This window comes from Haliotis rufescens, unplaced genomic scaffold, assembly GCF_023055435.1.
Source record: "Haliotis rufescens isolate VD_foot unplaced genomic scaffold, xgHalRufe1.0.p SCAF_1, whole genome shotgun sequence".
NCBI lineage: Eukaryota > Metazoa > Mollusca > Gastropoda > Lepetellida > Haliotidae > Haliotis > Haliotis rufescens.
In genome coordinates this window covers 57,612,176-57,628,282 of record NW_025963779.1, presented here as the reverse complement: position 1 = coordinate 57,628,282, position 16,107 = coordinate 57,612,176, and the positions used below count along the sequence as shown (strand labels likewise).

The 16,107-nt window shown below is 41.1% G+C and overlaps 1 protein-coding gene across 1 annotated transcript in view; it reads left to right on the top strand.

Moving 5' to 3' along the window:
* LOC124131503 overlaps positions 1-16,107 on the top strand; it is a 28,436-nt gene that overhangs the window by 1,824 nt on the left and 10,505 nt on the right. Inside the window, exons 2-12 of the mRNA XM_048398445.1 lie at positions 848-1,007; positions 2,286-2,381; positions 3,242-3,323; positions 5,676-5,805; positions 6,045-6,216; positions 8,189-8,296; positions 8,561-8,645; positions 10,694-10,867; positions 11,472-11,574; positions 13,939-14,029; positions 14,641-14,758. Of these exons, the coding sequence (XP_048254402.1) occupies positions 850-1,007; positions 2,286-2,381; positions 3,242-3,323; positions 5,676-5,805; positions 6,045-6,216; positions 8,189-8,296; positions 8,561-8,645; positions 10,694-10,867; positions 11,472-11,574; positions 13,939-14,029; positions 14,641-14,758 (1,317 nt within the window). The 5' untranslated portion in view covers positions 848-849. The remainder of the gene's footprint in view (positions 1-847; positions 1,008-2,285; positions 2,382-3,241; positions 3,324-5,675; positions 5,806-6,044; positions 6,217-8,188; positions 8,297-8,560; positions 8,646-10,693; positions 10,868-11,471; positions 11,575-13,938; positions 14,030-14,640; positions 14,759-16,107) is intronic.

The window sequence follows — 16,107 nt, the reverse complement described above, 5'->3', positions numbered from 1 at the left end:
GTCATGCAGTTTATTGTTGCAGCTTACTATAGCGCTAATTTGTTCAGGTTTCAAGTCTCACAGATCCGGTAAGACTCTTTAGGGTCAGAGTAGGTTACCCCAAACTCTCCTTAGCCCTTGGACCCCTTTCTGATCAAGCACATATTTCCGATCAAACACCCCTACGTGATCCTGAGGGTGGGCAAAACTTGCCAATCAGACACCCTTTTTTTATCCTTAGGGTTAGTTTGTGAGGTAGGGAATGGGTTAGCCATCTCTTTTAACCTATTGATTAATGCATATGAGTGTTCTTTTGTGTAGAAAATGGCTACTGTGCCTACGCATAAGGTTAACAATCGGGTCCTGATTTGTTGACCTATTCTACCCCGGGTCTTCACGGGTCCTTTAGCCTCTAGAAATCCCTGAATCAGGGATAGAATTCACCTGGAAAGTCTACTAGCCCAAATAGTGATAACATATAGGAACATCCCCAAAATGTTCAAAATGCTACCAGCCCTTAGCATGCATACCTTTAACATAAGCGAAACTGGCGAGGACTGGCAGGCTGATGCTAATTTCTATCCTTGGTTTATTAAACAAATTAATCCCATGTAGATCTGGTTTGGAATTGGTCTTCAGGAACCCTTGTTTTTTTTTTAAAAAAGGTGAATAATGAGATAAGGTAGTCATACTTGCTGACTTGGTTGATGCATGTCATTGTATCCCAATTGCATAGTTTTATTGTCATGAGGTCAATCATTGGATAGTTTGGTCGCTGTCATATAGCTAGAATATTGCTGAGTACTGCGTTAAACAACAAACTTAAACATATTCATTACTTTTGATCAACACTCTGTAACTGTTTCAGAGATGGAGTTTGACACATCAGTTTTGATGCGTCAGGCTGCTCCACCATCAGTTGATTCAAGTGGCCCACTGAGCAAGCGACAAATTCTCTTTACGAACTGGCTGCTACTCGGACTTGATGTTCCAACACAGCAGAGGACTTACAGCATTCCTTTCAACAAGTGAGTGCCTCATGTCCTCATTCATTAGTTCAAATCTTAGCAAGGAAGTAATGATACATGCAGGGTTATTTATATGACGCAGAAATGTACGTCCTTTACACACAAATGTATAGCATGAAGGCTCTGTCTGTGTGTGTGGGGTAGGGGGGTGTTCATTCTCTGGACACCTAGTGTTGTAGGTCAAGGTGAAACCCTTTCCATGTATATTAATGCACCAATTCACTAAATACATGCATTAGTTTCACAAAATAATATACACATGTTTCTAGGTAAAATCAGTGGAATAATCAAACATAACCATGTGATAACCAGTGTTAACGCTACTATGGCTGATTTACTTATGTAATATATTTACTGAACTATCAGTGATAAAGCAGATTTTATTTATGCTCATATCATACATCTCATGGACATGTCATCTAGTTTCCAAACCTCTCAATTCATTCACTCTCTATGTCACTCATGACATAATGCTATATGTAATGCAGTACAGTTTTACCTCGCAATACCTGTAACCCGAAAATTTACCAGATAGATACCACCTGACATTTCGGTTTTTGAAGTGAGGTGAACTGGGGTTTAACGTCGCATTCAAGATTATTGCATAGCGATGTGTGTGCTTCATGCCATGTTTATAGCGCTAACCCTGCCACACTTTAAGGTGGATACCCTACTTGGACACTGTATGCTGACTCAGAGCTAACCAGTCCTTGTTTTATCCCTTAATGCTGAGCGCCATTAAGACCCAGCCGTCTCTACCGGTGAAGATTCCGGGGTAGAATAGGTCTTCAGCAACCCATGCTTGCCGTAAAAGGTGACTATGCTTGTCGTAAAAGGCGACTAACGGGTGGTCAGGCTCGCTTACTTGGTTGATGCATGTCATTGTATCCCAATTGCGAGGATCGATGCTCATGATATCAATCACTGGATTGTCTGGTCCAGACTGGATTATTTACAGACCGCCGTCATATAGCTGGAATATTGCTGAGTGAGGCGTTAAACAACAAACCAACAAACCAACCCAGCCGTCTCTTGATTTTGAACACTGCCTTTAGAAGGGCACCATCAAAGGTTATGTCTGACCATGAATGTCCGTTGAATATTTGATATCGAGTCAAATTAGATATCTTGGCCACATATTATTTTATCATGCATCCATGTATGTTAATGTCGTGATGCATCATAATGATGTAGATTAGCATGATAAACAGTGTAATATTTATTTGAACATCATTATATTATTTGATATATTTAATGTGTTTATTATTCTTTGAAAAGGGACATGTTCAACTTACCAAACAAGGCTGGTGCGGAAGCTATCTTACACTTCCTGTTTGATAGGCTCAACCCTGTCATGTGTAAGGAAGAGTTCAGGTAATGACAGCCACAGGAAGCCATCTTTAGTGTGGGCTTTCTTGTTTGTTTTGATGTAGATTCTTACACATTATCAAGCTGAGTGAGGTGGTTACTGTGTTGGGCCATCATGCCAAAGGACCAGTGAAGATACGGGGTAGAATTGGTCTTCAGCAACCCATGCAAGCCATAAAAGGCGACTATGCTTGTCGTAAGAGGCGACTAACGGGACCGGGTGGTCAGGCTCTCTGACTTAGGTGATGCATGTCATCATATCCCAATAGCTTGGACCGATGCTCATGATCACTTGATTGTCTGGTCCAGACTCAGTTATTTACAAACCGCTGTCATGTAGCTGGAATATGGCTGAGTGCGGTATTAAACAACAAACAAACAAATAAAACAAACATTATGCCAAAGACCTGGTTTCATTCCCCACTTGGGTATAATTTGTGAACCCCATTTCTGGTATTCCCCCTATGATATGTCTAGAATATTGCCTTAAGCAGTGTAAAATCCTCCTAACACTTATAGTTCTGAAAATATCCATGTAGAGACTTATCTATATGTTGTCAACCTTTTGACACATTTGTCTATCTGCTATAATGTGATCAATAGGGTCATTATAAAACTTAGTTTCTATTCAATAAAAGTTTGTTTGACAGACAAGTTGTCTTGTAGTGATATAGTCTGTTGACAATTCGTTTTGTTTTCTTGTGTCTTGGTTTACATATCCAGAATTACGTCCCTTTTTGTATTCAAGAGATTGAAATATATTGCTAGCACATGCAAGATTGCTAATGAAAACAGTTGTATATGTATGTGTCAGTGATCAGTTTACATGGGTATGTCATATCGTAATGCAATGATGTATGTTCCAGAGATTGCTGGCGTGTCAGTGACAAGAAGACTGAAGCAATGTTCTACAGAGTGTGTAACAAGTGGCTGAAAAATATTCAAAAGGTATGTAAAGCCCTTACTGGATTACATGGTAGCATATTTACATGGTTACTTGATTCCATGGTTACAGCATTACATGGTAGCATATTTACATGGTTACTTGATTCCATGGTAGCATTTATACATGGTTGCTTGATTACATGGTTACTTGATTCCATGGTAGCATATTTACATGGTTACTTGATTCCATGGTTACTTGATTCCATTGTAGCATATTTACATGGTTACTTGATTACATGGTTACTTGATTCCATGGTAGCATATTTACATGGTTACTTGATTACATGGTTACTTGATTCCATGGTAGCATATTTACATGGTTACTTGATTCCATGGTTACTCGATTCCATGGTAGCATATTTACATGGTTACTTGATTCCATGGTAGCATATTTGCATGGTTGCTTGATTACGTGGTTACTTGATTCCATGGTAGCATATTTACATGGTTGCTTGATTACATGGTTACTTGATTCCATGGTAGCATATTTACATGGTTACTTGATTACATGGTTACTTGATTCCATGGTAGCATATTTACATGGTTACTTGATTCCATGGTTACTCGATTCCATGGTAGCATATTTACATGGTTACTTGATTCCATGGTAGCATATTTACATGGTTGCTTGATTACATGGTTACTTGATTCCATTGTAGCATATTTACATGGTTATTTGATTACATGGTTACTTGATTCCATGGTAGCATATTTACATGGTTACTTGATTCCATGGTTACTTGATTCCATGGTAGCATATTTACATGGTTACTTGATTCCATGGTAGCATATTTACATGGTTGCTTGATTACATGGTTACTTGATTCCATGGTAGCATATTTACATGGTTACTTGATTACATGGTTACTTGATTCCATGGTAGCATATTTACATGGTTACTTGATTACATGGTTACTTGATTCCATGGTAGCATATTTACATGGTTACTTGATTCCATGGTAGCATATTTACATGGTTACTTGATTCCATGTAGCATATTTACATGGTTACTTGATTCCGTGGTTACTTAATTCCGGGGTTACTTGATTCCATGGTAGCATATTTACATGGTTACTTGATTCCATGGTTACTTGATTCCGGGGTTACTTGATTCCATGGTAGCATATTTACATGGTTACTTGAATTCATGGTTACTTGATTCCATGGTAGCATATTTACATGGTTACTTGATTCCATGGTTACCTGATTCCATGGTTACCTGATTCCATGGTAGCATATTTACATGGATACTTGATTCCATGCTTTCTGGATTACATGCTATGCAGTAATGACAGCTCCTGTGAAAATAACAAATAATTGCAAAAAAAATTCTCTTGTGACTAAGTATGATCATTGGAACGACAACATGCAGATCAGAGACCTGTTTCACAAAGCAATCATAGCGCTATGACTGTCATAAGTCAAGGAATCACAATGGCGGTAACTGTAACCTTGCTTTGTGAAACTGGTTCCAGAGTGTTTATTTACAGCTAAAACTACCAGGATAGTTGGTCCCATTGGTACTGGGTGGTCACACATGGTTCTCAGTATGTGTTTTGATGATTGTCCACCTGGAGAAAAGCATGGTGGGCATTCTGAAGACCAAACTTACTCTGGCCTACGTCATGATATATCCTTTCAACAAGGCGATACCGAGCCTATAGAAGTCTTCCTGGGATTCATGCTTTCTCACAACTTTTAGAGTCTGAGACGGGTGACATTGCCGAAAGTTTGTTTGTTTGTTTTTTAAAACTCTTTTTGCACCCACCACCCAAACCCCTCCCTCTCTTTGATCCTGTGTTCTAGAGTGAAGAATATCTGTCCTTGTGACCTTACTTACCAACAAGATAGATGCAGGTATATAGGAATGCTAATTGCTTCTGGCCAAGGGCAACAATTTTGGAGGCCAGCTGGAAGCTGGATTGGATCAATCATTAGCAAACAATCCAGACCAAATCAGGGCACTGGCATTTACACACCAAGTGCTCTGTCTCTGACTTAAACAAATGAAGCTTTCGGTAAACTGATTCCATCTCACCATCCAGTTGTTGGTGTCCATCCTCGACCCAGATGACCATGAAGTCATGTACAGTTCGAGTGCTCCACATCTACCTCGAGACTGGGCAGCCACTTCGGCACCCACAAGAGACTCTTCATCCCACTTTCTACGGAAGCCACAACAAAAGCCTCCCATACCTGTCTTCTTTTGGCTCCGTTCGACTATACTTCAGCAATTGCACCCTGTCCACCCTCACAATGAAAACACACATTGGGTTCTCTAAGGATATGTGGTTGTTGTGGCTGCTGTATAATACACTGAAATATAACATGTCCTCCGCTTGTGTCTTTGATCAGGAGGAGCCCGACTCTCGCCTGCCCCGCATCAATGCATCCCTGTTTATGTCTCCCGGAGGAGAAAGGTTCTATCAGCTGCTCTTCAGTTTCACCAGCTATGTCATGCAGCAGGTCATCAAGCGGGACTGTGGTAAGTTGCATCCATATCCAAATGACTATACCTGGAGAGTGGAAGGGTGGTGTTTCGATACCTGTTGTTACCCTGCCTGGCATTTGGCTTTATATAAGGGGAGTAAACATGGGCTGGTCAGCTTGGGAGTCAGTCTCAGTGGGGTATCCATGTTAAACTGCGGGATGGTATCTCAGTGGGTCATCTGATTGGCTAAATAACTCATGTGTCCTTCATCATGTCATCCATTGTTTCTTCAGACGTGAAGCAGCGGGACAAGCTGACCTGTCCTCAGTTATCCTCCCACAACAAGCATCTGAGTGATGTCATGTACCGCATGATGCAGTGTGGGGTCGTGCAGCGGAGAGAGAAGTTCCTAGAACAGGTGGAGAGAACCATCTCTGTCAGTGATGAGTGGAGAGAAACAGCCAGGTGAGTGGAGAGAGAGAGACAGCTAGAATAGTGATTAGTGGAGAGAGAGACAGCTAGAATAGTGATTAGTGGAAAGAGATGAGTGGAGAGAAACAGCCAGGTGAGTGGAGAGAGAGACAGCTAGAATAGTGATGAGTGGAAAGAGATAGCTGGATGAGTGGAGAGAAAGAGAGTAAGAATAGTGATGAGGAGAGAGAGAGAGCTAGAATTGTGATGAGTGGAAAGAGATAACTGGATGAGTGGAGAGAAAGAGAGTTAGAATAGTGATGAGTGGAGAGAGAGAGACAGCTAGAATTGTGATGAGTGGAAAGAGATAACTGGATGAGTGGAGAGAAAGAGAGTTAGAATAGTGATGAGTGGAGAGAGAGAGACAGCTAGAACAGTGATGAATGAAGATAGACACAGCTAGAATAGTGATGTGTGGAAAGAGATATCTTGATGGGTGGAGAGAGAGAGAGCGAGACTAGTGATGAGTGGAGAGAAAGAAAGCTAAACTAGTGATCAGTGGAAAGAGAGGGACAGCTTTTACAGTGAAGAGTGGAGAGAAATAGCTAGGTGAGTGGAAAGAGAGACAGCTAGAACAGTGATGAATGGAGATAGACACAGCTAGAATAGTGATGTGTGGAAAGAGATAGCTTGATGGCTGGAGAGAGAGAGAGAGAGAGACTAGTGATGAGTGGAGAGAAAGAAAGCTAAACTAGTGATCAGTGGAAAGAGAGGGACAGCTTTTACAGTGAAGAGTGGAGAGAAATAGCTAGGTGAGTGGAGAGAGAGACAGCTAGAACAGTGATGATTGGAGAGAAATAGCTGGATGAGTGGAGAGAAATAGCTAGGTGAGTGGAAAGAGAGACAGCTAGAACAGTGATGAGTGGAGAGAGATAGCTGGATGAGTGGAGAGAAATAGCTAGGTGAGTGGAAAGAGAGACAGCTAGAACAGTGATGATTGGAGAGAGATAGCTGGATGATTGGAGAGAGATAGCTGGATGAGTGGAGAGAAATAGCTAGGTGAGTGGAAAGAGAGACAGCTAGAACAGTGATGATTGGAGAGAGATAGCTGGATGATTGGAGAGAGATAGCTGGATGAGTGGAGAGAAATAGCTAGGTGAGTGGAAAGAGAGACAGCTAGAACAGTGATGATTGGAGAGAGATAGCTGGATGATTGGAGAGAAATAGCTAGGTGAGTGGAAAGAGAGACAGCTAGAACAGTGATGATTGGAGAGAGATAGCTGGATGAGTGGAGAGAAATAGCTAGGTGAGTGGAAGGAGAGACAGCTAGAACAGTGATGATTGGAGAGAGATAGCTGGATGATTGGAGAGTGATAGCTGCATGAGTGGAGAGAAATAGCTAGGTGAGTGGAAAGAGAGACAGCTAGAACAGTGATGATTGGAGAGAGATAGCTGGATGATTGGAGAGAGATAGCTGGATGAGTGGAGAGAAATAGCTAGGTTAGTGGAAAGAGAGACAGCTAGAACAGTGATGAGTGGAGAGAGATAGCTGGATGAGTGGAAAGAGAGACAGCTAGAACAGTGATGAGTGGAGAGAGATAGCTGGATGAGTGGAAAGAGAGACAGCTAGAACAGTGATGAGTGGAGAGAGATAGCTGGATGAGTGGAGAGAGATAGCTGGATGAGTGGAGAGAAATAGCTAGGTGAGTGGAAGGAGAGACAGCTGGAACAGTGATGACTGGAGAGAGATAGCTGGATGAGTGGAAAGAGAGACAGCTAGAACAGTGATGAGTGGAGAGAGATAGCTGGATGAGTGGAGAGAAATAGCTAGGTGAATGGAATGAGACAACTTAGTGAGTGGGACAGCTTGATGAGTAGAGAGAGTGGCGAGAGAAGCTAGATGGGTGATGAGTAGAGAGAGACAGCTTGTTGAGAGAGAGGGACAACTAGGTCAGTTTAGAGTGACAGTTGACCCACACCTGTCAAACAACAGTGCAGCATTATATGGCCTCACACTATCCTGCAGTGAGCTTGTGAGGGAGAACCGCCGCCTGTCCAAGAGTATCCGAGAACTGGAGCATCAGTTGAGGGAGGAGACACAGAGGGCACATGAGAAGGGCCTGGCTCGCGGCAGGTATGTCAGAACACTTAATTTTGAAATGATCTCATGTAGCTCAAAGTAGAAATAACATGTGTATCTGAATATATATTATATGAAGTTTTCATATAAAATCCTATTCATAATTAATTAGCCGTGGGTGGAAACCCGTGGTTGTAACAATGCTCTCAGGCACATCTATCTGACTGGCAGCGACTGTGTTAAACTTGCTTTACTTTAGATTTAAAGATGTATGCTTGTTCTGCGGCTGGAGTGCACCTGGTGTCATTTCTGTTTCAGTCCAATGCCTTCCAAGAGAAAATCCTTCACCTCGGAGCATGATCACACTCCACACGTCATAAGAAGAGCCCAGAGAGTACAAAAGGTAGGTTAGCTGACTCGTAACTTTGCCTGATGGTGAAGCAGCTTATTCACGTACATTAGATGCTGATTTTTAAGGAGCTTGTCCTTATTTAGAATACCTGTGAAGATCTGTGGTAGAATAGGTCTTCAGCAACCCATGCTTGCCGTAAAAGGCGACTTTGCTTGTCATAAGAGGCAACTAACGGGATCGGGTGGTAAGGCTTGCTGACTTGGTTGATTCATGTCATCGTATCCCAATTGCGTGGATCGATGCTCATGATGTCAATCACTGGATTGTCTGGTCCAGACTCGATTATTTACAGACCGCTGTCATATAGCTGGGACATTGCTGAGTGTGGCGTTAAGCAATAAACAAACAAATTATTTAGAGAAAAACAAACAAACAGAAAGGAATTATTGATGATCTGCCTCATGTGAATATAATTTGTGTAAACCTAGAGTCGATACCTTGAAGTGAGTCTTATGCTTTTGGTGTCCTAAAAATTTGTGAGGCAATTAATTGACAAGTGCTCCAAATGCTTACTGGTGACTGTTTATTGCTAAATGTGCATTAAATCCAACTTACCGTATTTGGCGTAATAAGCGCCCCCCTCTTATAAGCGCCCCGGTGATAATTGCTAACATATTGGCTAGTGAACAATCCCAATTAGCACCCCTTCCGATTGATCAATGTACACAAGACTTATTTATTCGTGTATAATACGCACTAGTGTGTTATATGCACCCTTAATTATGGGCAATTAGATTCTGGAGAAATATATCTGTCGTATATAAACATTTCAGGCTGTCAGCATAAACCACGAAATTTATCTTTCAACTCTGTTTTGTCCACCAAAATAATATTCTAATAAGGGCCCCCTATTTCTAATTTTGAGAGCGCCCTGGGCGCTTATTACATCGAATACGGTACCTGCTTTGTTCGATCAGTATTGAAAGTACAGTGAAATCAGTCTTAACCGGACTCATCCAGATTTCTGTCAAAGCCTGACCTTACATACAATCCAGAATTTAATTTGTTATTTATCATCAAGAAAAATCGGTTAAATCTGACTTCCTTCATTTCGGATTCCAGACTGATTCTGTGGGACAAATGAATCATTTAATTGGGACTCCCTAAGCCAGATTAACTTTTCACAATTGGCAATATTGTAGCTTTGATGATGGAATAAATATATGTCTCTCAGCGATTATAGTATGACTATATTATCACAGGCTCTATATTATCATGGTATAGGTAAATTTTGTAATCCACACCCCCTGTCAACTGTTTATTTTTGCAAATCTTAGCACGATATTTCATCGTTTGATCGAATACAGGACAATATGTCACATCTACTTGTAAGTATAGACGTTTTATGTTTATGATAGTTTCTGGAAAGTTTTTGAAGTGGAATTACCCCCACCACCATTCGAAATTAATTAGAAAAGAACCCATTTGTTTTGACAAAGTCCCTTGACACAACCTAGGTCGTATGCATACTCATTATGCATAATCCCAAACAGGAAGTGATGTAAAGCACATATTCCACACATATCATTCAATAAAATAGCCATACCGCAATAATAGAGAGTTGCCTGCCCTTGAGTCGCTAATGACGGGTACTTTGTTTATCGAACTCACTGAAGAAAATCAGCATCATAATCCTAATTGATGTATCAATTTTAATGCCAGCTTTAATTGGTTGGTAAGCGTGCACCATTATGATACATTATAAATTAAGTACCCCGATAATATAGCGTACTATCCTACAGCGGAGTCAATTGAGTCACACATAAGTTGTTCATGTGTCTTCAACCTTGAGACTTCATATCGTGTGACACAGTAGGGGACTTAACACCTGCCAGAATCTGATTTCTGTCTCATCGGATTGCTGTCTAAACAAGACTTAATCTTAGCCACCACAGAAATCCGGTTAAGAATGATTAGAAGTATATGTTCAAGTTCAGATCTTTGAATTATTAGTTTACCCTCCACTGAAACCAATGCTATTGTTGTAAACATTTTGAATCAAGGGAAAAGCTTATGTCTTATACTTCACTCCTTTTCAGGCACGAGATAAGTGGAAGAAATTGGAGGCATTTTGTAACTTTGAGACTCGAGAACGGCAGGTGATTGAGTCAATCCTGGACCGAACTGTGCAGAAATATCATATTGATGCTGCAGATATCAGTGTCAAGGTGCCGGATCTCCTGTTGAGGGAGTGTGAAAATGAAATCTTGAAGGTATGTAGAACATTGTACATTTACTATGTTGTGGTAATGGTTGCCTGTGAACGACATGCGTGTTCTTACTTTTCGCTTTAGTCAATAAAATGTGTTGTCATGCTCGTCACATGATCAGTATTGACCTGTCACGTGATGAATATTGACTCGTCTGCTAGAAAACAAGATGGCGTCTAGTATACCAACATTTTACAGTTCGGAGCTAAATTATTGTAATGAAACAGAGGATGGTTTAAAGGTTTTAAAAACTTTGAAGTTAATTTCGGTAAAAGAAAACAATTGCTAACTCTTGACGAGGTCAATATGCGAAAACAAGGACCCTCGGACCCGGCTTCAAAATATTATTTTTGTTTTCAAGATCCAGAAATCAGATATGCTTGCTCTTCTGAATACATAGCCTATACGTAGTGAGAATTTAGAAGCCTCAATGTTAATCAGCTAGTTAGAAGTTGTTCTCAGATCTTCATGCAGAGAGGTATGGTATCGGAGTAAAAGATCTGATTGGAAATGGATTGGAAATGTCCTATCATTTAAAAAAACTAGTGACTAATAATCTGTTTTCATGCTAACCCACTACTCACTGACTGATACCTGGTCGTTTCAGCGCCATGTTGATAATACCTACCAGGGAGGTCGTCTCAATCTCCTCAGCCTCATACAGCTGTGGAACCTCTCCCTGCATCTCTACATAGAGAGATTTCATCAAGGTGAGGATACACTTCCAGTTCTACAAAGTGAAAAAGGACTGTTTCATGCTTCATTTGCAACCCCCACATGCAACCCCCACATGCAACCCCAACATGCAACTCCCACATGCAACCCTCACATGCAACTCTCACATGCAACTCCCACATGCAACTCCCACATGCAACTCCCACATGCAACTCCCACATGCAACCCTCACATGCAACCCCCACATGCAACCCCAACATGCAACTCCCACATGCAACCCTCACATGCAACTCTCACATGCAACTCCCACATGCAACTCCCACATGCAACCCTCACATGCAACCCTCACATACAATCCCAACATGCAACCCCAACATGCAACCCCAAATGCAACCCCACGTGCAACCCCCACATGCAACTCCCACATGCAACCCTCACATGCAACTCCCACATGTAACTCCCACATGCAACCCTCACATGCAACTCCCACATGCAACTCCCACATGCAACCCCAACATGCAACCCTCACATGCAACCCCAACATGTAATCCCAACATGCAATCCCAACATGCAACCCCAACATGCATCCCCAGCATGCAACCCCAACATGCAACCCCAACATGCAACCCCAACATGCAACCCTCACATGCAACCCCCACATGCAACCCCAAATGCAACCCCCCCATACAACCCCAACATGCAAACCCCACATGCAACCCCAAATGCAACTCCCACATGCAGCTTCCACATGCAACCCCCAAATGCAGCTCTCACATGCAGCTCTCACATGCAACCCTCACATGCATCCCTCACATGCAACCCCCATGGGATTTCTTAGGCAGTAAAGGTCCCTAGTACCTACTGCTTGTTGTTAGAGCTGACTTAATTGAGTATCTAGTGGTTACAATATGTGATCTGTCTGTATGTCATACCCTGTTAGAATGGATCGTTGTTCATGCTATCAACCACTGGTTTGTCTGACCCAGGCATAATTACTCACAGTCTCCATCATATGAATAAATATATGTAATCTCAATCATGTCAAGCCTTTGGCCTGCCAGCCTTCCTCAGGTACAATCTTTTCCTTCAGTTACAGCAGTGGTTGAGTTAGCATTTCCAGTGATGTAGTGCAAAACTAAAGAGTTGAGGTTGAGATTATATACTTTTTCTTATTTGAATTCCCTGATGGGAATGAACACAAAAGATTTGCCATGATATGGTGCAATATATTCAGGATAAACTCACTCATTCATTCACTCATTTTATTATCCCCCCGGCATATAATGCAGGGGGATATAGCGATCAGCCAGTCTGTCCGTCCGTCCGTCTGTCCGTCTGTAATCATTTCCTTTTCCGGGGCAGAATTCCAAAACCATTCAGTGTATTTGATTTAAACTTGGCAAAGCTATCAGAGTGGTGCCTTTTGATATTTTGGGATTTTTTTAATTTTGATTTTTTTAAATTTTTATGGAATGAAGTTGGACATAGACTCAATTGGGGATGGGGTTTGTTTCTGGGGCAGAATTCCAAAACCATTCAGTGTATTTGATTGAAACTTGGCAAAGCTATCAGGCACATACTGAAGTGGTGCATTTTGATATTTGGGGATTTTTCTAATTTTGATTTTTTTTAAATTTTATGGAATGAAGTTGGACATAGACTCAATTGGGGATGGGGTTAGTTTCCGGGGCAGAATTCCAAAACCATTCAGTGTATTTGATTGAAACTTGGCAAAGCTATCAGGCACATACTGAAGTGGTACATTTTGATATTTGGGGATTTTTCTAATTTTGATTTTTTTTAAATTTGTATGGAATGAAGTTGGACATAGACTCAATTGGGGATGGGGTTCGTTTCCGGGGCAGAATTCCAAAACCATTCAGTGTATTTGATTGAAACTTGGCAAAGCTATCTGGCACATACTGAAGTGGTGCCTTTTGATAAAAAAGATATTTATTTTTTACAATTTTTATGGAAAGAAGTTGGACCTAGACTCCATTGGTAAACGGGTTCGTTTCCAGGCCAGAATTCGAAAACCATTCAGTGGGTAAACAATGTATGCTTCTTAAAGAACATTCAACTGTTGACTCATTTCATAGAGAATTGCACATTTACTAGTGGTTACTTTACAGACAGCTGCCGGGGGGATATGTCATCTTTCTGATGACTCTTGTTTGCTTTATATGAATGAGCCTGAATAATATAGTTTTTTTGGAAGTCAGATTTTGCCTTTAATTTTAGTGTAGATGTAGATGCTATTAAACATTGTTAACAGTGATTAAAAAGACTGGTGTTGATGTCTTTAGATTTTATGTTGTATGACAATATGTATGGCCATGTGGAATTTGCTCTGGGGAGAAGATTGAATCATTCTTTTATTTTTTTATTTGCTGTTGCAGTGGGTGTTCCTAGTTTAGAGACGGAATCCAGTCACTTGACAGCTGCAGTCCACACCCATCAGGCCCAAACTGCCAACGCTAATGCCTTCCAGTAAGTAGAATTCTCTTGCCCAGAGAGGCTTTATCATCCCCCGCCCAACAAAGCTGGTGGGGGATATAGAAACGGGCTGCGTCCGTCCCTCCGTACGTCCGTCCGTCAAGTTTTGTTTCCCAACATAACTCATAAAACTGTGCAGGTCTGTCAGGTACATGCTGAACTGGTGCCTTTTGCTATTTAGAAATTTTAGAATTTTTTTTTTACAATTTCCATGACAAGTTCCACCTCGGTTAAAAAAGATAAGGGTTTGTTTAGATTTAATTATGTCATAAATTCTGCAACAGGGGCGGGGGATATAGTCACGTTAGTGGCAACCTTTTGTTGATATAGGTTGACACTGTGGTGTATTAGACTGAGCATCAGCCGGGGGAGTGGAAGGTCGGTGGTTCAATCTTGGACGCTCATACCAAAAAGGGGGTAAACAAGGACTGTGAAAATGTACAAAGACACTGTAGGGTATGAAAAAGGGCAACAGCTATGACAGCAAAAAATGATTTACCTCAACAAGCCCCTTTTTTTTTGACTTTCTGAAATTTTAGCTTAATCAGTGGGATGGAAGAGCTTAATAACGTAATAAAAGGTGCAACATGCTTCTTCTATTACAGGAAAATGTTATCTGAAGATTTTTTGCCACTCCTGAAGCAATCTGTCTCTCGTCTCCGTGAGAAGCTTGAGGCAGACACCAGTTACCTGACAGATACACCACAGTCAGGACGCACCAAGGTAATCACACATGCATTCTTTGAAATTCAGGCTAGTCCACTAGATTGATAATACTACCGGTTAATAATGCTGAAGACATGAAATAATCCAATGATGGTCGTTCTCATTGACGAGCAGCATTTGAGGACCAAACTTCTGAACCAGTTCTCAATGCTTCAATCTTGCTACAAATTGGAAAGGAATAGAACTGACTGTAAACATTGAGGTTTTTTTTTGTCCCTTCAAGCAGGACAAGCTACAAATTCTGTGGACTAGTTAAATAAGGTTTCCACTAGTCTTGATAAGTTTTCTAATAGGTCCCCAGTATTTTAAGGTCGGGGGTATATAGTTATACCAAGGTTCCGCCCGTCAGTCCGTCCGTCCGAAAACTTTGTCCGCACGATTTCTCTTAAACTATTCAGTGGATTCATCTCAAACTTAGTACATATAATCTGTGTCATATGGAGGGGTGCAGTCAAAAGAAAAAAATTGTTTTTATTAATTTTCCATTTTTTTATGAATTTTTCAAACCCTAACCCTATCATAGCTATTTAATTTGAAACTACTGACATACTAGGCTGGTCGGGGGTATTAGTGAGCCACGCTTAGGAACTTTTCCTATCTTATACTTTGCATTTCTTCCCCCTTCTTTTGATCCTCAGCTTCCCGAGGCAAGAGAGTTGACTGACTATAAAAGTCCAGTTTCCACCCTTGCCGAACTAGGCTGGTATTATGAAGTTAGATTTTGGCTGAACTGACGAGTCTATGCATAGTCCAACCAATGAAATCGAAATCCAGTTCGTAAACTGTCATGCAGATTTCGGTCGATTGCAGAATTTGCAAAGCATGTGCACCACCAACTCGGTGTCAACAGATATTTTCCAAATCTTTTTATGTTTTTAATCAAGGTGCTCACGTGATTTGATGCACTTCGCGATGTAATTTCCGTTTTATCACAATATAGATCTTGATTATCGATCAGATCGTCTTGACTGGGCGCCGACATTTTGTTTGAAGCAAATGCAAGTGATACGAGGGGTTGAATCTGATTGGTCCATCGGAGAGGCATAGAAGGGACATAACTCGTAATAGCTACTGGTGGTGCTACAGTCGAGCCCAGGAATTCCAGCCTAGTTAGGCAAGGGTGGAAACTGGACTTTTAAAGACAGTGAACTCTCTTGCCTCGGGAAGATGTTCAATCCTGTGTGGAAACATGCTTGAACAAAGTTTCCAGCTTCTTTCATATTTGTTGTAAAAGCCGACTAAAGTGGGGATTGGGTGGTCAGGCTCTTTGATTTGGCTGTTTCTATTTTTACCTATATGGCTTGGGACGTTTAATCATGCTAATCATGTTGTGGTTATTATTTACA